At 40.7% G+C, this 22,255-nt stretch overlaps 2 protein-coding genes across 2 annotated transcripts; one reads left to right on the top strand and one right to left on the bottom strand.

Moving 5' to 3' along the window:
• The first annotated feature begins 4,320 nt into the window (after positions 1-4,320).
• Positions 4,321-4,944, top strand: LOC139460377 (uncharacterized). The gene has a single exon (XM_071241869.1). It carries the CDS (start codon positions 4,321-4,323, stop codon positions 4,942-4,944), a length of 624 nt encoding a protein of 207 aa, XP_071097970.1.
• Positions 4,945-17,110: 12,166 nt separating this feature from the next.
• Positions 17,111-18,768, bottom strand: LOC139460376 (uncharacterized). Its single transcript, XM_071241868.1, has 2 exons — positions 18,453-18,768; positions 17,111-17,160 (listed from the first exon to the last, which is right to left on the bottom strand). The coding sequence occupies exons 1-2, from the start codon at positions 18,766-18,768 to the stop codon at positions 17,111-17,113; spliced, it is 366 nt and encodes a 121-aa protein (XP_071097969.1).
• Positions 18,769-22,255: the final 3,487 nt, after the last annotated feature.

Raw genomic sequence — 22,255 nt, 5'->3', positions numbered from 1 at the left:
TTCAAATAGCGAAAGGAAAGCGATGACATTATTTCATACAAAGGAGGTAAACTTTCATATTATGACTGTGTAAAATACAGAAACGGAAGTGATAATTTGAGGCCAATAAAATGGAGGTTAACTTTCATATTATGACTATGTATTAAAATACAGAAACGAAAGTGATAATTTGAGGCCAGTATAAGGGATGTTAACTTTCATATTATGACTATGTATCAAAATACTGAAACGAAAGTAATTATTTGAGGCCAATATAAGGGAGGTTACCTATCATATTTTATGACTATGTGTTCAAATAACGAAAGGAAAGCGATGACATTATTTCATATAAATGAGGTTAGCTTTCATATTATGACTATGTGTGACCACACCGAAACGAAAGTGATAATTTGAGGCCAATATAAGGGAGGTTACCTTTCATATTTTATGATTATGTGTTAAAAAAACGAAAGGAATGTGAACATATCTTTTCTCTGTCATAGATGAAATGAGATGATTTGTGTTTCATAGATAGGAGGTTAATTATGATGTTATTATTATGTGTTAAAATAACGAAATGAAAGTGATAACATTCTCCTCTGTCAAAGTAGATGAAAAGGCGCATGACAAGTTATTATTTTTATTATTACATACATTTTTTTAACAACACAACCATCGCATCGTGGACACACCGTCTTCCTTTAAGGGGGCGGTCGGGTAGCCTAGTGGTTAAAGCGTTCGCTCATCCCGCCGAAGACCCGGGTTCGATTTCCGACATGGGCACAATGTTTGAACCCCATTTCTGGTGTCCCCCGCCGTGATAGCTGGAATATTGCAAAACGCGGCGTAAAACCATACTCACTCACTCTTCCTTGAAGCTCGGTTTTCGATCTCCTGGACAAAATTATCTCCTGAAAATGGTGCTTGTTGCTCGGTGTTAATGGACGAAACAGGGACTGTTCGCCTCGGGGTCAGAATAATGTGTCTGAGTTAGGTACCCATGTTAAACTGCAGTATTTGTATCTCAGTGGGCTAGCAATATAAAACCCGCATATTATCAAGTCTGGACAAGTACAAGCAGCACACACACGTGCATACACATCACTATATAAGTGTGATAATCTTGAACGCGACGATAAACACTTACCCCTCACCTAATCATTCGAATAAACAAAATCTTGAGTAAGCCATTGCCACTGCGCATGCGTTACCGATATACGGATATTATTTAACCAGCTTTTGGGGCAACGTAGGGTAAAATGTACATGATCTTTGCTTAATTGTCGAGACGGTTCGAACAAATCATATTCAAATATTAGTATAAGGAACGAAGGTCAGTCAAAGGAAATTCTGACAAACCCAACAGATGTACGCCTAGATGATCACAATGATTACTCCTTAAATAGGAACCGAAGGAAACGGTCGTTATTCGAGACGCCGTACTCGGAAACACATTACTTACAAGTAAAGTGGATTTAGGGATTAGCCGTTAATCTCATTTCAAATAATTTCCGTTCATCTGATGTGTTACACAGAGTAGAATCACGTGTATTTGCACACACGGCGTGCATTAAGTTACACTGATAAATAAGCTGATTATTCGTATAACGTCATGGAAACAGATGTTGCCCTAGCAACTAATGAACAGGAAATATGTGAAAATCCGGAGTAGAACGCACTCAACAATATCCCAGCTATATGACGGCGGTCTGTAAATAATCGAGCCTGGACCAGACAATCCAGTGATTTATATCATTAGCATCAATCCACGCAATTGGGATACGATGACATGCATCAACCAAGTCAGCGAGCTTGACCACCCAATCCAGTTAGTCGCCTCTTACGACAAGTATAGTCGCCTTTTACGGCACGCAAAGGTTATAGTGAGTGAGTGCTTGAGTGGGTATTGTTTTGAGCCGTATTTTAGTTTCCCAAGGGTGTCAGCTTGATGTGGGAGGAGAGCAGGAAGTGATTCAGGTCTTAGACGTTTACCACTTTTGTAATACCCATTATCATATAATAGGAAGGTTTCTCGGCAGGATAAAGCCAACGGATACAAACGATATCCGTTATGGTCATATGCGGATAGAGGTGCAAATATCAAAGGTCAAGTAGGGACTACTTTCACTGTTTATAAACAAACATGGCGTCGCCCTCGTCATTTGGCGATCGAGTCAGAATTAACCATCGGAAATCTGGATAAACTACAGGGATAATTGCCATCATTATCAAAAGAACAGTCCATTATACTGAAAATCAGTGTCTAACTGTGACGGCATTTTATAAGTTTTGGCAACTTTGGAGATATAAATTTCGAAACAATTTTGCGAGGGCACTAGGCCTAGCCAAGCGGGATCAGTAGCCATATCTGTGCTTGTAGACCTCTGCGGCTTGAAACCTTCTCCACAAATTAAAATAGTTGGATTTAGCCGAAATATGTTTGAATTGTTACCTTGTTTCGTTTTCTCGCTGTGTGTACATCTGACTACACTTCTTCACGTTATGACAGGACAGACAGACGGTCAACAACGTCTGACCGTGGCCGTGATGTCTCATAAGACTAGAGTTAGAGTAGCTTCCCTTTGACAAAGGGCAGTTACTCTAGCGGACAGACCGATGGATTCCCACGAAATGCAACTAAAACAACTGTTGTTTTGCATATATGTTGCTGCGCCACTGTATAAGAAACAGATTTCAGTTGGAACTATATTGGCCACTGTCACTTTCCGACTCACACTCCGTCGCAGTGGTGACTCAGCATAACACTATGCCGGCTGGCTGCCGGCCGCAAGGAACTCTGTGTAGGAGAGTGTTTCCGACTGACACATCACTTACCCTGTGACGTAATAAATATTAATGCGCGCATTCCAGGAAAACTCGCAATGTTTAGGTAATGTTTGTGAGAGAGGGAAAGCGATTTTCAAGCACAGAATTAAAGAATGACATTATATGATGAAGAGGTTATCACGCATGTGTGTTTGGGTGAGTGAGTATGATATTACGCCGCTTTTAGCACTATTCCAGCAATATCACGGCGGGGACACCAGAAATGGGCTTCACACATTGTACCCATGTCGGGAATCGAACCCGGGTCTTCGGCGTGACGAGCGAACGCTTTAACCACTGGGCTACCCGACCGCCCATTGTGTGTTTGGGGATGGTAAATATCCTGTATTATGAATAAACACTATGTATTTAGCTCGCCAAGGCTCGCTAAACACAATGTTTATTCCTAATGCAGGATATTTACCATCCCCAAACACACTCGCGTGATAACCTCTATGTATGTGTATGGTGCTGAAAAACCTAAAAACATGATCATTCTGGATTCGAACCCGCGATCGTAGGTTTCTGTAGGGACACAACTCTGAACAGCGAATGATGGCGCGCTAGAGGACCGGGCCATTCTGCCCTTGAGAATGATCCCTAATCAATCGTTAAAAAAGAACCAACTGTTTGTGGATTTTAAGACAGTAGTGGTTTACACACATGAATTATCTTGTCACTCGCTGGGAAAGATGCATACCTTCTGACGTCAAAATCCTTGATTTATATAGAGGACTGCGTGCTTTGCATCAATGGTCTTTAGTTATGAGTGACATAATCGGAATTACAAACAGCTCTGAATCACAACAACCGATTCCATAAAAACACCTGACTTTAATTCAGTCGCTGTTTGCTACCGTATTTAATAGACGCAAGGCACTCAAACGAAGGACGCCAAAATAAGAAATACGCCGGGTATGGCAAAAGTCACATCTTGAGTCTAACATAGGTTGCTGGGAACTTATTCTAACGCGGGTCTCTCGGAATCGCCTGATCTCCAGTAAATGCTGGGCCTCAACAAAATGTGTCAGAATGATGAGATCTGATTGGTCCACGTGATCTTTAAAAAAATACTGTGTAACCCGTCTTGGAGGGGAATAAATTTCTCAGCGGGGGAATAAATTTCTTATACCCCGCCACGAGCAAATTACAGAGAGACAGAATAAAACCCTTATATCCTCCTTCATATAAAAAGGCCGCACGCCTTTCCTAGTCAATGGAAGACGCGTGACAAAGCGCAAGCAAACCTCAGCTCGATCGAACAGCTGTTTTCTATCAATTTTGAATTTGTTCGAATTCTTTTACAATGTCATATTTAAACATGTTTGTAAGATAAATTCGCTCTAGCAGAATCACTCGGGGTACATGGGGTTTTATGCGTCCCTGGTACGGTTTTATACAACTCCCTCCCGCCTCCGGCTCCTGGTATAAAACTAACGCGTGGTGCATGTACCCCCCGTGATCCTGCTACAAATTATAATGTCTCTTGTAAACGTCTGATCTGTAGAAAATACGATGCCTCTTGTGTCTGAGGTGGGTCTACTAAACGCTGGGTCGAAAGAAAGTGCGGTGGGTCTGGCAAACGCCGGGCCTCTAGAAATTGAGCTGTTTCAAGTTACATGTAACTCCGAGCCCCTAGAAAAAGTGGTGTCTCTAGTAAACGCCGGATCTCTAGTTAATGCGGTGTCTGTGGTCAACACCGGGCCCCTAGAAAAAGTGGTGTCTCTAGTAAACGCCGGATCTCTAGTTAATGCGGTGTCTGTGGTCAACACCGGGCCCCTAGAAAAAGTGGTGTCTCTAGTAAACGCCGGATCTCTAGTTAATGCGGTGTCTGTGGTCAACACCGGGCCCCTAGAAAAAGTGGCGTCTCTAGTAAACGCCGGATCTCTAGTTAATGCGGTGTCTGTGGTTAACACCGGGCCCCTAGAAAAAGTGGTGTCTCTAGTAAACGCCGGATCTCTAGTTAATGCGGTGTCTGTGGTCAACACCGGGCCCCTAGAAAAAGTGGTGTCTCTAGTAAACGCCGGATCTATAGTTAATGCGGTGTCTGTGGACAACACCGGGCCCCTAGAAATAGAGGTGTCTCTAGTAAACGCTGGGTTTCAAATACACGTCGATCCTCCAGTAAACGCCGGTTGACGTGAGGTTTTAAATAGACGCTGGTTCTCCAGTAAACGCTTGGTGTCCACAAATAACAGGTTTCCAACAACGACAGGGTCATAGTAACATCTGACAAGAAAGTACACGTTTATGTTTGCTTGTTTGTTTGTTTGTTTGTTGTTTAACGCCGCACACAGCTGTGAATAATCGAGTCCGGACCAGACAATCCAGTGATTGATATCATGAGCATCGATCCTCTATTGAGATCGATGACATGCATCAACCAAGTCAGCGAACCTGAACAGCCGATCCAATTAGTCCTTTCACGACAAGCATAGTCGCCTTTTACGGCAAACTTTGGTTGCTGAAGACCTATTCTACCCCGGATCTTCACGGGACGTCAGTTAGAGGAAATGCGGTGCCTCCATCAAACCTGTCCACCATAACGAGGCTGTGATGGAATCTATAATAGAAAACCACTCACTTATATGTGCATGCTCGCTGGTAATTTAGCAATCAACAACAACCGCTTGCACCATCTGCACGGAATGGTTGATGATCAATTATTCTGGTGTAGGTTAGCCTCACACTGCCACAGCAATAGCTCCTCACATATGTTAGCAATGTTACTCGGTAACAGTTTACCCTATTTTAAGACGTTTTTCCTTTCATGCTACGAAAACAATACAGTGAATACGGATGTGAGGTGACTTGAAATAGGGTTTTACGTCGCTTTCAAGATTCTTGCTCTTTTGGCTGCTTGTACTACTCCAGACTAATGACGATTTTATAGAGCCAGCCAACTGAGATACATGCCGCAGTTTGGCATGAATACCTCACTCAGACACAGTATGCTGACTCCAAGCCGACCAGTCCTTGTTTTATCCCCTTGATGCCAAGCGCCAGACAGAGTATCAAAAAAACATCTTTTAACGTCTTTTGGTTATGGCGCGCGAGGGAATCGAACTGATCTTCCGCTCTCCGGCCGGACACTCTCTCCAGAAGACCACGGTTGGTTGGTTGTTTAACGCCGCACTCAGCAATATTCCAACTATATGACGGCGGCCTGTAAATAATCGAGTCTTAACCAGACAATCCAGTGATAAATATCATGAGCATCGACCCAGCAAGCCTGACCACCCGATTCCGTAAGTCGCCTTTTACGACAACCATAGTCACCTTTTACGGCAAGCATGGGTCGCTGAAGATCTATTCTACCCCGGAATCTTCCCGGGTCGAGAAGACCACGGAGGCGGTCTGAATATGGACCCCATGTCAAAGAACAGCCCTGGGATTCGTATTAGAGATGTTCGGTAAACTGGTTATCCTAAACAATTAACCTGCTGATACTAAACGGATACTGGACAACTTCAATTTTAAAATGAGAAACATGTTATCGATCGCGCAGACTCAATCAAAGTGTGCCGATGTTATAACCACAACCCATAACGATTTCTCAAAAAGACGTAATGACGGTAAATCAATTCCCAAAGACACCTGCAAAAACAACTTATACAAGAGTGAGTGAGTAATGCGTCACGCTGTTTTTAATATTTTGTTGTTTAAAGTCTCACTCAGCAATTTTCCAGCTATACGAAGGCGGTCTGTAAATAATCGAGTCCGGACCAAACAATCCAGTGATTGACATCATGAACATCCATCCACGCAATTGGGATCAATGACATCCATTAACCAAGTCAGTGAGCCTGACCACCTGATCCCGTTAGTCGTCTTTTACGACAAGCATAGTCGCCTATAGCGTCAAACATGGGTTGATGAAGACCTATTCTATCTCGTCATAAAGCTGGAATATTGCTGATTAAACAACAACAAAATAAACAATTTTGAACCAGATGCTAAGGTCGATGCACACACAGCCTTATAATGACTCAAAGGAGAGCATCCTTCACATCATCCTTGCATCAGTACGACACATACACTTGCAGCGACGATGAATGTGTTTAGCTATCTGTCAAGAACATCTCTCAAACGTTCAACGGTTGAACATTGTGGTGATTCACTCAGCACGAGAACTGTGTCACCCTCTGCCGCCTGCATGCGTGCATGCTGTCATGGGGCCTTTTTGGAAGAGATGAGGCAGCTGAGGCAGAACCTAAGGCACTTATGTTGAGGCAAATGGTACCATTGGACCCAGATTCCCATCGTAATTTTGTCATGGTTCCTCGAACCTGTACCAGATCTTTAATAATCCCCTTAAGAAAATGGATAATTTATATGTAAAACTGAAAACAAATTTTCCTCCGATTTTAAATACTAAGATTGTTGTCATGCTGAAACAGGTTTGGCTCTTTCTTCCCGAGAAAAAAATAATTATGCCGCCAAGGGCTAACTGAAAACAAAATTCTGTCTCAAACCCTAATCTACGGTCGCCATTTGGGTTTTCTTCGGGTTGTTTTTGTTGAATTTCAAGACACATACTTAGTTGAAATTTCAAGATATTATCTTGAAATGTCAACTTATTATCTTGAAAGATCATTAGCTTTAAATTTCAATTTAGTATGTATCTTGATATTTCAAGTTCGTATTTCTATTTTAAAAAAAACACATATAAATAAATGGCCCTTAAAGGCTTCCGTACTAATCGCTGAGACTGCGGGGGTATGTAAAACTCAAAAACACCCACACATCTGGAATCACACAATAGTAATCTGCTTATTCTCGAGTGTAATCAAATGTCACTTGGTAATACGTTGATACATTAGTCAGTTGGAGGGAGGGGGGGGGGGGGGGGGGGGGGTTATGACTGTGATCCATGATGAACTGGAAACCGTGATATCGACACTTGTTATCGAGACATTCATATCCTTGTTAAAAAGAAGGTACAAATAGGATAGCTGTATCCTAATTAAAATGGACAATACAAATATATCATGTAATTTGATTTTATCAAAACTAAAGCGACACCACCAGAGTAATTGAAAAGTGATTTTCAATACCATCTGTGTTATTTGATAGCGGTACGTCATTAGTTGTATTCACACATTAACCGGTATGAAACTAGCTTGGTAGTACTGCAGCTCTTCCTTTCAGTGATAAAGTGTGTGTATCAGTGGTATTTAAGCTCACCTGGTGCATGGAATTTATTTCAGTGATTTGGTGGAATCAGTGGTATTTTAGCTCACCGGGTACATGGAATTGATTGCGGTAAATTGGTGGTTGTATCAGTGCTTAGATAGCTCACCTGGTACATGGAATTGATTTCGGTGAATTGGTGGTGGTACCAGTGCTATGTTAGCTCACCAGGTACATGGAATTGATTTCCGTGATATGGTGGTTTTATCAGTGTCACTACAAATTACACAGTGTCAAATAATGATATCAATGCTAGTAGTCGGTCTAAGCTGTCATCAAAACAACAAATACCCCTCAGTGTAGAACTCTGTGTTCGTTTTCTCCCAGGACGTGGCAACAATATTGCAATGTGCTGAGAGAAAGTAACTCGTTTTCAGGTTTTATAACCACGTTAACGTTTACCACAAAATACGGATATCTTTTAGGGCCATTTGTTTTTTAAAAACATCTTCGATACTATTCAAGACACTAAGTTGAAATTTCAAGATTTTAAGTTGAAATGTCAAGACACTATCTTGACATTTCAAGATACTATCTTGAAATGTCAAGATACTGAGTTGAAATTAATCTTGAAACAAATGGCCCTAAAAGGCTTCCGTAACAAAGTCCTTTATTGTTTTGATGAAATAAAAATTGGCGATGCTTAAACAGATAAGATTTGACAATAAAGCGCAGTATCAAGGAAACAGGGTTCGAATTATCTGGCAATTACATTCTACACGTTATTTGTTTCGGTTCGCCAAACAAACATAATACCAGGTTCATCGTTCGGTTATTGTTTTTCTGAATATGGAATAATTGATCTCTTGTCTCAAATTAAACGACTGAGTGGAGGTTGTTATTGCAGCTTTATTGTGTCATAAATCATTCACGACTCAAACTGTGCTCTGAATGAATTTGGCCTCGTCAACATTCCCCCGGTCTCTTGGGGGATGCACCTGTGTATAAGTTTGCAAAACGGAAATAAAGATTTCTTTTAACGGGAGTTATTAAGTATTTGAAGGCAGGAAATTTGAACCCTCTGGATAAGATTTCCCGGCATTGAATAAAGCGAGGTGAAGAGGGTTTATCGTCGCGTTCAAGATCATTGCACTTATATATAGCCTCGTGCAAGCAACGTGTGTGTATGTGTGTGTGTGTGTGTGTGTGTGTCAGTGGTCCGGATTACTGTCGGTAACACCCCGAACCCGCCTGGTGAGCAGAATGTGAAAAAATAACTTCTTCGAATTTAGAAATATTCCTGATTCTAATCGAATCACGGCGCCTCAGACGTCTGAGCCACCCGCGTCCCCCATGCTAGGTCAGATGCATGTCGTACCCCACGGCGTCAAATCGTTGTTCATGACATCAGTCAATGTTGTGCCAGGTCGATAATCTATTATATACAAGCGGTCGTCAGAAAGCTTAAACCCACATTTCTTGACAAACATCTGTGCCGAAAGCCATGTAGCGTGAAACGTGATGACCCCTTTGGGAGTGGTTAATTAGATGGGTTAGCACAAATATTATCAAACTAAATAGAACATCAACGGCGCGGAGTTTCAGTAAATATCATGTGGATGTTATGGTAATACCAGCAGCTGGTATTGTTGACGAGATTACTGGCAGGTACAGCGCTAATTTACTTCAACAATAACTGTCAACAATTTGGGTTGTAGTTATTTGCGAACCCTCACCCTGCTTGATATGAACAGAGTCGATGGCCGAAGGCTTCGGCTCATGCTGCACGTGAAGTATTGTCGAAGTAATACTTCACGAAGCGAGCCTGACCATTCGATCCCATTAGTCGCCTCTTACGACAAGCATCGTCTCCTTTCCGGCGAGCATGGTTGATGAAGACCCGGCGTCTCCTCTGAAGACATATATAAATGTTTACAGTATTTATACAATGCTAAGAAGATGTTATTTTGTGATTTGATATCCTGCCCGAAAAGGCATAATATCAATGATATGTATTTACGAAATATAGTTTTCATATGCAATGTTTATGTCCAAGGCATTTAAAAACACGTGAATATCCGGGGTTGGCTGGTTGGTTGGTTTGTTGTTTAACGCCGCACTCAGCAATATTCCAGCTATATGACGGCGGTCTTAATAATCGAGTCTGGACTAGGCAATCCTGTGATTAATATCATGAACATCGATCCGCGCGATTGGGATCGATGACACGTATCAACCAAGTCAGCGAGCCTGACCACCCGATCCTGTAAGTCGCCTTTTACGACAAGCATAGTCGCCTTTTACGGCAAGCATGGGTTCCTGAAGACCTATTCTACCCCGGAATCTTCACGGGTCTAGCAGTCTGCAGTCATTATCGTTGAGTAATTTATTTGAATGAAATGCGCATTCGAACAGTATCACCAGAGAGTACGTACTCCCCCAAGCTTATAACACCAATAGACGCAGAGTATCGTCGTGTTTGGCGGCCATATTGGATCTACGGCCTCGTTACTCTCAATAACGTGGTCATCTCGACGTTGTTCTCCTCTTTTTCATTGGTGTCTGATGTTTGTCATGTTCACGTCTCTCTCCTCGCTGACAATTAATCAGACATTAGTTATGGTGCCTTTTATCTGGTCGTGGGACGACGAAACCTGGTATCCACGAGGCATCGTGATTGGCAGTATTGCGGATCATACGGTCAGTGTACATTGCCATTAGGGGATCAGACTCGTGTCATCCGTGGGTCGACAGTTTGTAATTATGAAGCAGGGAGGTCTATTTATCATGTTTATTACGTCCCAGCATGTGGACTTCGACATGCGCCTTGATCATCCTTCTATGAATATGGAGAACGAACCGCTGCTGACATGCTCCTGCTGTGTCTGTTTCGACACAACACAAGATTTAATAGAAAATGAACGTGTCTTTTTTTTCTTGACGAATATACACTAAGGGGCAAAAGAAAGTGTACAGAGCTTGTTTTTATGTAATTGAAAAAACTTTTGTTAAATTTGATAATGCCAGTTCAACCATCACACCAAATTCCTGCAACAGGGTGTCAGAAATAATCAGTGGTTGGGTAATTTTTTGTAAAAATCTATTGGTTTAACAAAGACTTGGGTAAAACATGAATTTGCAACCCCTACAACGTTTTTAATGGTGTGAGTACATGTATGTGCCTAAAAAGGAGATATGGATCTATGGATTTTCAGAGATGCTATGTGTGAAATACCCATTTGCAGTTTTGTATGTAAACTTCATGTAAGAGAAAATAAAGAGTTTTAAATCAAAATATATTATTTTTAAAAAAAAACCATGTGGAAGAATTCTTTGTTGTAAAGTCTCATTGAATTATAATTATTAAAATATTAATAATATTATTATCATAAATTACAACATCAACCATAACAGTACTATTATTCCTTTTATTTATTTAAACAAGCATTTAACCATATCACAACCCCATGCTTGCTGTAAAATGCAACTATGCTTGTTGTAAGAGGCGACTAACGGGATCGGGTGGTCAGACATGTTGGTGCATGTCATCGTATCCCAATTACGTGAATCGATGCTCATGATGTCAATCACTAGACTGTCTGGTCCAGACTCGATTTTTTGCAGCCTGCCGTCATATATCTGAAATACTGCTGAGACCGGCGTTAAACAACAAAACAACAAACAAAACAGTGTAACCCCACAATTAAACACAGGGGCGGTCGGGTAGCCTAGTGGTTAAAGCGTTAGCTCGTCACGCCGAAGACCCGGGTTCGATTCCCGACATGGGTACAATGTGTGAAGCCCATTTCAGGTGTCCCCCGACGTGATATTGCTGGAATATTGCTAAAAGCGGCGTAAAACCTCACTCACTCACAATTAAACACACCCTGCATCTCTATTTATAAAATCATTTTTACCTCTAGGCTAGAACTGATTTGCATAAACTGTTCTCTTTTAAAAGAGGAGAAAGCAAATCTCTTAAGCCGCACTACAACCATGCGTCTGAAACTTAAATCACATGTTCATTTAAAAAAGTGTGTTACTTCCATGGTGTTCGACGCAGCCAATCAATCAGTCGCTTCTTTGGCATCTGCGTTTTCTGGAACACATCCTTGGAGTAAGCTGATTTCCTGAGTCCAGCCCTATACATTACAACTCTAATCAACCTCAGCTGAAAACTGATCATCAATAATCGTTACAAATGGGCTTCCAGGTCCTCGCAACTTCCTCAGACTTAATTCTCTTAAATACCTCATAAATGTAGCCTCGATCGACCGTTTTAGTGAAGAAGCATGGCTGCCGCGAAGACTGTCATCTATGGAATACTGTAAGGGATATTATCGCGCACTCGCGATCTCGACCTTAGGAAACGGGATTAATATATGCACAAAAGTGGAAGGCACAAGAAAAATGTGGTGGGCTCCTTCATTCTACATACTTATCTTGTCCCCAAATGACAAGATCGCAAGCATATGAGAATGACCCTTATAACCTTTATAATATACGTGTCATTTGAGACCGGCGAATATCATGGTAGAGAAAAGGTCTTCAGCAACCCATGCTTGCCGTAAGAGGCGACTATGCTTGTCGTAAGAGGCAACTAACGGGATCGGGTGGTCAGTCTCGCTGACTTGGTTGATGCATGTCATCGATCCCAATTGCGTGGATCGATGCTCATGATATTAATCACTGGATTGTCTGGTCCAGACTCGATTATTTACAGAACGCCGTCATATAGCTGTAAAATTGCTGAGTGCGGCGTTAAACAACACTCACTCACTCACTCCGAAGGATTCACTGCCCCATGCTAAGAGCTGGTGTCCTTTCAGCAAAGGAAACACAATGTCCGCCCACGGATCATCCAGGACTTCCTGCTCAAAGCATCGTTGCCCTAGTCACTGAACGAGAAGGTCCAAGGCATAGTTAGGTACGTACACGGAGCGATCCTCTCACACCACTTCATTTACTCAAACAGTTTTGATGGGTCTTTCCTGCCCATGTATTTAGCTATTCATCATTAAACGACGTTACAGCATATTCACTCCTGATTCAAGCAATTCAGATGATTCAAAAGATCATCAAAACTCCAAGGGTTTGATAGATTGAGAGTTCAGCAGGACATGAAATCAATGAAAAATTGTTCTTAGACATGCGTCGTTGTACATGTCGATAATCATCACGTCGTGATAAATGTAGATCTCGACGTAAATAACAGTTCACGTCACGTCATTGCAAGCGGAAGACGTTTAAAATGTTTGCTGACTAATTTGATGTCAAGGCTTAATGACCATAATAGGCACGTCACGAGTCGAGGATGACATGGGGTGTATACTACTCAAAATAAGTAAGGATAAGAATTTATGGATGCACAACTTCTTTATTACAATTAAGAGCGACGTTTCGTTGTAGGTTCTAACACTGTTATCAGGAAAAAGTGGAAACGTCGCTCCGAATTGTAATAAAGAAGTTGTGCATCCATACATTCTTATCCTTACTTAGTACTCCAACTTTTAAACAGTTAAACTAGGTTAAAAATAATGAAATGAAAAACGTTTGTTCTAAAACTTCTTTTGAGTAGTATATTTGCAACGACCGGGCAATAAGAATAACGTTTTAGTTGGGGTTGGGTGGGGTTGGGGTTTAGTGAGTGAATTCGTTAGATGGAACTTTCACAATTTCTGTTGGAAGCATAATAATAATCGCTGATCATGTAATAAAAATGGCGCTTTGCAAAACGTCGATTGACGAGTTAAATGAGAAATTTACATTTTCAAGCGAATAGCAAAGGGCAAGGAGTGATTTCAGTCCATCAATTCCCATCTGTAATAAATGACCTTGTCAAAGTGGGACTAACGTGAAAAGGACGTCAACAGTTTGTGTACGGGCTTGACAATTACGATAAAGGGAGACAATTTGATGGGAGGTAACTCTTGTATGACAATAGTTCCGTCAAAATATTATGTTCACTGCAGTGAAATATCAAGTGTTATGTTAATTGCAATGAAAATATCACTTCCCCCAACTTCAGAAAACTGACACCGAAGTATATAATAAGATATGACATGATATGATATGATATGATATGATATGATATGATATGATATGATATGATATGATATGATATGATATGATATTCAATGCGATGCGATGCGATGCGATGCGATGCGATGCGATGCGATATCAACACTCCGCCTGTTTGCAACTTCGAACAACGCCATACGTTTGTGATATAACAGTACGGTAAATTAAATGTATTCATACATAAATGGCGTGAAAATGCATTAAATATCGAACCACTGTGCAATGAATAAATATACATGTTATAACCTATGTAACGCAGTCGATTGGGATTTCTAATTTGAAACAGACTGAAATAACCACACCACATACTGTTTGTCACATCCAATGCACTGTTTACAAGTAAAACCTGAGATAATTGCGTCCGAAGAACATTCACGTTTACAAAAAAACTTAGATTGGCTTTCTGCTGCGGATGTGGGCAACCATGCGTCCTGGAGATAACAATCCGGCGGACGCCTACTCTATTACATAGACGCACACGGGCTAGCCATCTGGTTCGATTAGACGCATCTCTATTCACATCGCTGCACAGTTTCGTCTTGTGCTGTCCAGATGACCTCCTCCCTGACCCAGTCGTGTCCACTATGCATATTAACATGGCTACTTGACCTACATGAAAGACTCTCGGTTTCACGACAAGTGCGAGGGTACCGACAATGCCAGACGATTGACTCACGATACTTTTAGTTCTATCGGCGAAATAAACCGCATTTTATCTATTATCAAGAAATCAATCGCAAATTTCACACAGGAAAACACAAACTTTCAGGTACATGTTTCATATACAAGTTGACCAGCCGCGTGATTCTGTAGTCTCTGTTTTAAAATCGTGTCACCTAATGTGGAACAACAAAAAAATATTAAAAATGTATTCAATTAAATAAAGAATACCTTCTAAACTCGAACACATACATGTAAACAATCATATATACTGTTATAGTCTTCTCCTATGCCCCCCTCCCCCCAATAAATAAATAAATAAAAGTTTAGATAAATAGATAAATTATAAATAAAGATAAAGATCATAACAAAACACAACACAAATAAGAGATAAACAAACAAAACTACTTCGATCCCCACTACGCAGCCTTTCCTTGCTTTCGTCTAAACATTGTAATGTAATCGCAAGTGAAACAAAAATCTGAAATAGTTGGCTTTCATTTAAATACACATGCACGAAGCTAACATCATACAAAGCAGACCGTAAGTTCACTACTGACAGTGCCATTCCATAGTCATGAACCTGAATACTTGACAGATAACCTGAAAATTTAAGCGGAAATTGAAACGCAAAGTGTTGTTGGAAGTTCTTTAAAAACTCATTAAAATCAAGCTTAAAGACTATATGTGGAAATTGCCTTGTTTGATGTCAAACTAGCTTCCTTTCCAAGCTAACTCGGCTATTCAGCCATTCGTAAATGTTAGACATTGAAGGTTCAAGGATCTTAGAAAATCCAACATTGAAGCAGGGCTAATTAAAAAGCGGACACAGGGATCAATATTGGCGTACATGTACATACGAGTTATGACCCCATGGGCCTCCAAAGATTGATAAGTCATTGATTACCGACCACGTATACAGTGCCACGTTGTTTGTTAAAATCTTTATGCAAGTTTTTTTATGTAAACTGCCGAGCAAAGGAATGTATAAACATAAAAATTAGATTTGACAAAACAATTGCAAACGTTAACAAAAACTTGGTCTGGAAACCGTCCCGGAAACACTCAAAACTTTAGGACCAAAACACAAACATGCTACTCATATCAAATACATCAGCATCGAGTAACCATTTCCTGTTTCTTTTTCTTTCATTTTTACCCACAATCAAAGATGGGGATAAACTTTCCGTTTGCCAGGCAGTAAACTAACATTCCTGAACGCCCTTGTATGCAATTTATTATTTCATAGTTTGTGGTTTGAAATTGATGAATTGGAAAAAAACGTTAAAGTTAAAGTTGCTTTGTTTTCATAGACGCAAATCCTGATAATCACGCTTCAAAAAAAAGAAGAAAAAAATGTTTCTCTGTCTGACTGACTGAGGTACGTGCTCAATGATCTGTATTTGATTTTTGAAATATTTGTCACAGCTTCATAGTTACTCAAACAGTACTAGTGTGGGTCCTTGTTTCTACGTAAGCACAATACATACATGTAAATAATCATATATACTGTTATAGTCTTCTCCCATGCCCCCCTCCCCCAATAAATAAATAAATAAATAAAATTTTAAATAAATAAATAAATAAATTATAAATAAAGATAAAGAACATAACAAAACACAACACAAATAAGAGATAAACAAACAAAACCACTTCGATCCCCACGTAAGCACAATACGATATTAAAATTCACAAAACAAACATTTCATGAAAATGAAACAGAGAATTGGATATTTTTCCCATTCTAGGAACCATTTTTTATCATAAAATTACTTTTTAAAAAGAGTGTAACTTGAATCGTAACGGATTATTTTCGTATATACGGGTATGTTGTCTGCTTATCAAGTATCGTCTTTGAACTACGTAAACTTTTGCTACACATTCGTTGGTCCTCAATACTTGCTTCACAGGGTTGCGACGAATTTCATTTTAATTTCAGTTAAATTTAGTTGGCTGTTTTATTTATACGTTCATGTACTACGCGTTACAATAGTACTCCAGTACACATAGAGTTTGACTCTTTAAAAAGGTTTGCCTATGTACAAGATCACCTAGACTAACATCTAGTCTCTGAAATAAACATATCGTACAGAAAAAAAACAGTTGTTCAGTTATCTTAATAAAAATATAATAAAAGGGAGCCCAGTGACTCTCTTCATTTTCAGATACTGCAGTAATCTAGACTTGCCAAACATCATAGACTTGCATGGGCTGTATTTGATATATATTTGTATCAGGGTCTGTAAGACAGAATAAAGATCACCTTTTGTATACACATTGTAACAGATGGAAACGTCATCGCTGCATTATATTTAAACAGATCGCAGTCTTGCTTGGAGTCATCAACATCTTTCACGACATATTGATATTTCCAGTTATAACACGTCAGTTCTTCTCATCACAGAGACACACATTCAAAATAAATTTTAGCTTATATTGATCCAAGGTTCCCTGACCACCGCCATGTGTGTCGAAGGTACTCTGAACAGATAAATCATACATATCATTTGCTGTGAACAAGGAATTCAATAGCTATTTTGAGGCAAGGTGTAACGGAAGTAAAAAAGGTCACGGTTATTACAGAGTATTTATGTTGTTTCTTAACTGAAGGTTATACATAGTCCATAATATTTATTTGGGGAAATTTCCCTGTCAATGTCCATAAACTAACCACTGTGTCATCAATGTGTCAAGGGAAATTAGATTTGTTATTTCCACAGTAGAACAAGTGCTCTGGCTGGTGTAAACCTCCTCTGCTGTCAAAAGAGATTGGAATTATTTTAGCGTATATTAATTACATAATGAAACACTAAAAAAAGTATCCCAACAGTTAAATCCAAGGACCTTTTACAGGTAAATGATTTGTGGATATGTGAATATTTAGACTTAACATTACGAGCAACGAGGCATTTCGGATTATCAGTCCGAAGCAAATTAATTTTGTAAGTTTCGGGCCTTGGTGAGGATGTTTCAAGATAAATTAACGATGGCTCTATAATCGGTAAATTCTAGTTGCAAGTAGGATACTTATTACAAAAATTATATATTTTTGTCTGAGAAAATGTTGAATAGTGTTTGTTTCTTAAACTCAAATACTGATCAGCTCAGTTCCTCAGTTGGAACGACGTCACATAAAATCGTCATGATGTCATGAACAATGTATGACGTCACCTTTAATTATTTGCGACAATGCTTCACATGACGTCATGTTGCCTCTTCGGAAACAATAAAAACAATTGTTATAATGCTGTACGATTTCCTGAAAATAATTTCATCTGTATTCTTGCCCTTATGAGAGATATAAATGTAATGTTCCTGTGTTGTTGAGAACGGACATGTGCTCACGAATCAGCCTGGAGCACACTCCAGACACTGACGAGATAGGCCAGGATATCACTGGCCAATATACGCACAACTTGTACATCTACCTGAACATTATCTAGGATCGGTATGCATGACCCCATCGTTTGACTCTCGAGATATTGTCTACCTCGAAGTGAACAAAATCATATTATGTTCCTGCAAACACATCCACTAAGATAATCGTTATCATTTAATAAATATACACATGCAAATTTGTAGCAATGACATGGTTGTTTATAGTGTCTGTTTGTAGATATGTGAATATGGCGTCGCCTCCTTTGATATCAAGGGAGATAACTCTTTTCATCTGATATCATTGACGTCACTTCCGTTCATTCTGAAAATCAACATCCGGTGAATCTTTTACACTATAACACTAAACTGCAACAGTGAACACAACAAACACTTACTTCCATAGTTGTTGCCAAGCTCGTAGTCCAGGTTGTCCAGGATGTCTTTCTTCCGGTGAAACTTCCGGTACTTATGATTAAAAATACCCATCTTCGTTTCCGTCCTAAGGCCATGATGGATACCATCCGTGACTATATGACAAAACCGGTCAACAATGTGCGCTTGACCATCCGGGTTATATATAAGCTTGACCTTTGACCAGTGGAATCGATTGAGGATTGTCATGACCATCTCCACGAGGGAATCAAACGTCGTCCCTACACGTGTCATCAGAGGGAACATTCTTTTCTTGACCAGTCCGAAGTCTCTGGCCATGGCTCCGGCGGTCACCATTGGCTTGTCCCAGTAACGTGTCTGTCGACATACAGCAATATATGTATATACTAACCGCCTAAAGAAACGCGAATACCGTAAATGTTAGTTAATAAAGAGTCTTTGAAAGGCATTGAGAAGTGAAGCATTATGAGGAAGAGAATCGTGGATGTCAACTTCTTTATTGTGAGGAACACAATGTTTCCGAGTATAAACTTACTCCCATCAGGTGAGTGAGTGAGTGAGTTGGGGTTAGCGCCGCTTTAAACAGTAATCCAGTTACAGCAGCGTGTCAGCTTAGTGTGGGAGGAAAGCCCGAATTGACGTATGTGTTAGACGTTTACCACTTCGGTGAAACCCATGAGCACGGGTATGGTGCTAACAAACATAGAAACATAAGTGGGTCGAACCGGGATTCGAACCCACAATCATAGGTTTCTGGCGTGTCCCACTCTGCACAGCGAATCGCGGCGCCTTAGACGACTGGGCCACCCGTGCCCCCCTTCATCAGGGGAAGTAACTTTGGATCCTGACGGAGGAGTAAGCATATATGATGAAGGAGTAAGCATATACCCGAAACATTGTGTTCCTCATAATCAAGAAGTTGACATCCAAAAATTTTCTTCCTAATACATAAAGACTAATTCATATTCCAAAGATATTAGATTGGTTAGATGCAGAAACAAACATACTGGTATGTTGTGTGAACCGACACTCATGAACACATCACATGTGACGTCATAGATTCATGACGCAAGATGCACTATTTGTCTCGTGTAGGACTAGCGTGTAACGTTTGGAAATCACGTGCAGCATATTGTGATAAGAATAACGACGCCCCGTGGAACACTTGACTGACTGTTAGTTTTGTTATTAATTGGTTCACATTGGAAACATCTCTTCTCAACGTACATACTTCTCTATATGTTTCGTTGGTTCGTGTTTCTTTTTGCGGTGAGTATACATACCGACAAATAGGGATCGAGACTTAAGGTTATGTATGCACTTAGTTAACGACATGTGTGTGTGTGTGTGTGTGTGTGTGTGTGTGTGTGTGTGTGTGGCTGCTTATACTAGTCCAAACTATTGCCGGTATTAAAGTGCTAGCCCACTGAGATACAATAACACAGTTTAACATGAGTACCCCACTCAGACACAGAATACTGACTCCGAGCCGACAAGACCAAGTTATCCCTTTTATGCAGACCACCAGGAAGGGTATCAACAAGTACCGTCTCTTTACGTCTTTTGGTATGATACGGCCAAGGGAGCGAGCCTCCGACCTTCCGTTGCAGACACCCTTTCCACATCAGGACGATGCTAAACAATGCATATGGAATCCCGTTAACGCACATATTTTTATACCCATTCTTGGGTAGTGAAATGCATGGGGCTTGCATAAACGTCAACTTTTGCATGGAATGCATGCTTTTCTGCAGCAGTTGCGTTTTTGAAAACATAACTTTACTTGTTTGAAAAATACACTAAAATATTGGTGTTACGGGAACTTTGTTGTTGAGTATATATAACCTGGCAGGCGGATGGCGTCATCCCGTCTGTACTTAAAAAAATCACCAAGCCAGGATGTGAGAGCGAACGTTTTAATCAATGGCTACCACGCCGCCTCTTCAAATGATGACATACGAACGCATACACATCCGTTTCCAGAATACCTATGTCATTATTGAGTCATATTCCCGGATGTGTGACAGACAAGTTTGGCAGCAATCGTTGATTCTCTTGATATATGCCTATTCAGGCAGCACTTTTACACCAATATGATAACGTACCGTCATCAGGTGTGATATGTAACCATAATATGTTCTGTCGCCGACTGAATCGCCAGTCTTTCGTTCCTCGAAGGGGTGTCGGGGTAGCCTAGTGATTAAAGCGTTCGCTCAACACGTCGAAGACCCGGGTTCGATTTACCTCATGGGTACAATGTGTGTAGCCCATTTCTGGTGTCCCCGCCGTGATATTGTTGAATATTGCTAAAAGCATACTCACTCACTCACTCGTTGCTCAAGTCAATCCTTAGGCAGTTTGTTACAATTAGGTTTATAATGTAGCCCCTGCATGGTTTCTTTATATACCAGCGTACTTGCACAAAGGCAGGTTGAAGGACCAATTGAGCGAGTGAGTGAGTTAGTGAGTTGATCTTTACGCCTCTTTGAACAAAACTGTAGTGATATCACTGTGTATCGGATTAAGTTGGTATGGAAGTGTTTGTTTGTTGTCTTACGCCGCAGCCAGCAATATTCAAGCTATATGACTGCGGTCTGTAAATAATCCAGTCTGGACCAGAAAATCCAGTGATTGACATCATGAACATCGATCCACGCAGTTGGAATACGATGACATGCATCAACCAGGTCAGCGAGCCTGACCACCCGATCCCGTTATACGCCTCTTTCGACAAGCAAAGTCGCCTTATACGGCAAGCATAGGTTGCTATTTTATTCACAGGTCGAAAGCCTAGAGTGATGCATGTCTCATACGTGTACCACTTCGGCGAAACCCACGAGCACGGGTATGATGCTGACAAACCTTGAAACAATAAGGCCAGATGGGACACGGGTTAGAGTGGACCACTACCACTCTATCACTTGTCCTTCGAGGCGACTGTATCATTCATTAAATCGGTCGGCCATGCTCCGAGGCTTAGTTGATAACCTGTCATTGTCCACCGACGGCGTTGCTAAAGATACCAACCACTGGATATCCACAACCTGACAGCCGACCTGTGTAATATACATCTAGCTGGCAGATGGATGCGTTGTTAATCACCAATAAGATTAGTGAGTGAGTGATTTGGGTTTAACGCCGCTTTTAACAGTTTTCCAGTTATTTCGGCGTGCCAGCTTAATGTGGGACGAAAGCCCGAAGTGATGCAGGTCTCAGACGTTTACCACTTCGGTGAAACCCACGAGCACGGGTATGTTGCTGACAAATCCAAATCAAAACACGAAACAACGTATGAATGGAAAGTTGGTTGGTTGTTTTGTTGGTTAATGCCGCACTCAGCAATATTTCAGCTATATGACGGCGGTCTGTAAATAATCGAGTCAGGGCCAGACAATCCAGTTATTAATATCATGAGCATCGATCCACGCAATCGGGATCGATGACATGCATTGATCAACCAAGTCAGCGAGCCTGACCACCTGATCCCGTTAGTCGCCTCTCACGACAAGCGTAGTCGCCTTTTACAGCAAGCATGGGTTGCTGAAGACCTATTCTATCCCGGATCTTCACGGGCCTTATGTATGAATGGAAAGATACCATCAGTCTGTGTCTTTTATCCAAACATAAGGGAATTAAGTGTTACTTTCGTTGATGTGATTTTGTGTTTTAGATCTGTGTTTTTTTATACACCAACATGAATAGTAAGAAAAGAGAATAAGATGCGTACCCCAGTACCCCTAAACCTGGATACGTGTTGGCGTACCCTGTATCAGTGCGTATCCGTACTATCGCGAGACGTATGTTA

The sequence above is a fragment of the Haliotis cracherodii genome, unplaced genomic scaffold, assembly GCF_022045235.1.
Source record: "Haliotis cracherodii isolate W230 unplaced genomic scaffold, xgHalCrac1.p SCAF_14, whole genome shotgun sequence".
Classification (NCBI taxonomy): Eukaryota; Metazoa; Mollusca; class Gastropoda; order Lepetellida; family Haliotidae; genus Haliotis; species Haliotis cracherodii.
Note: the sequence above shows the minus strand (reverse complement) of the source record. Positions and strands in the feature narration are given on the sequence as shown.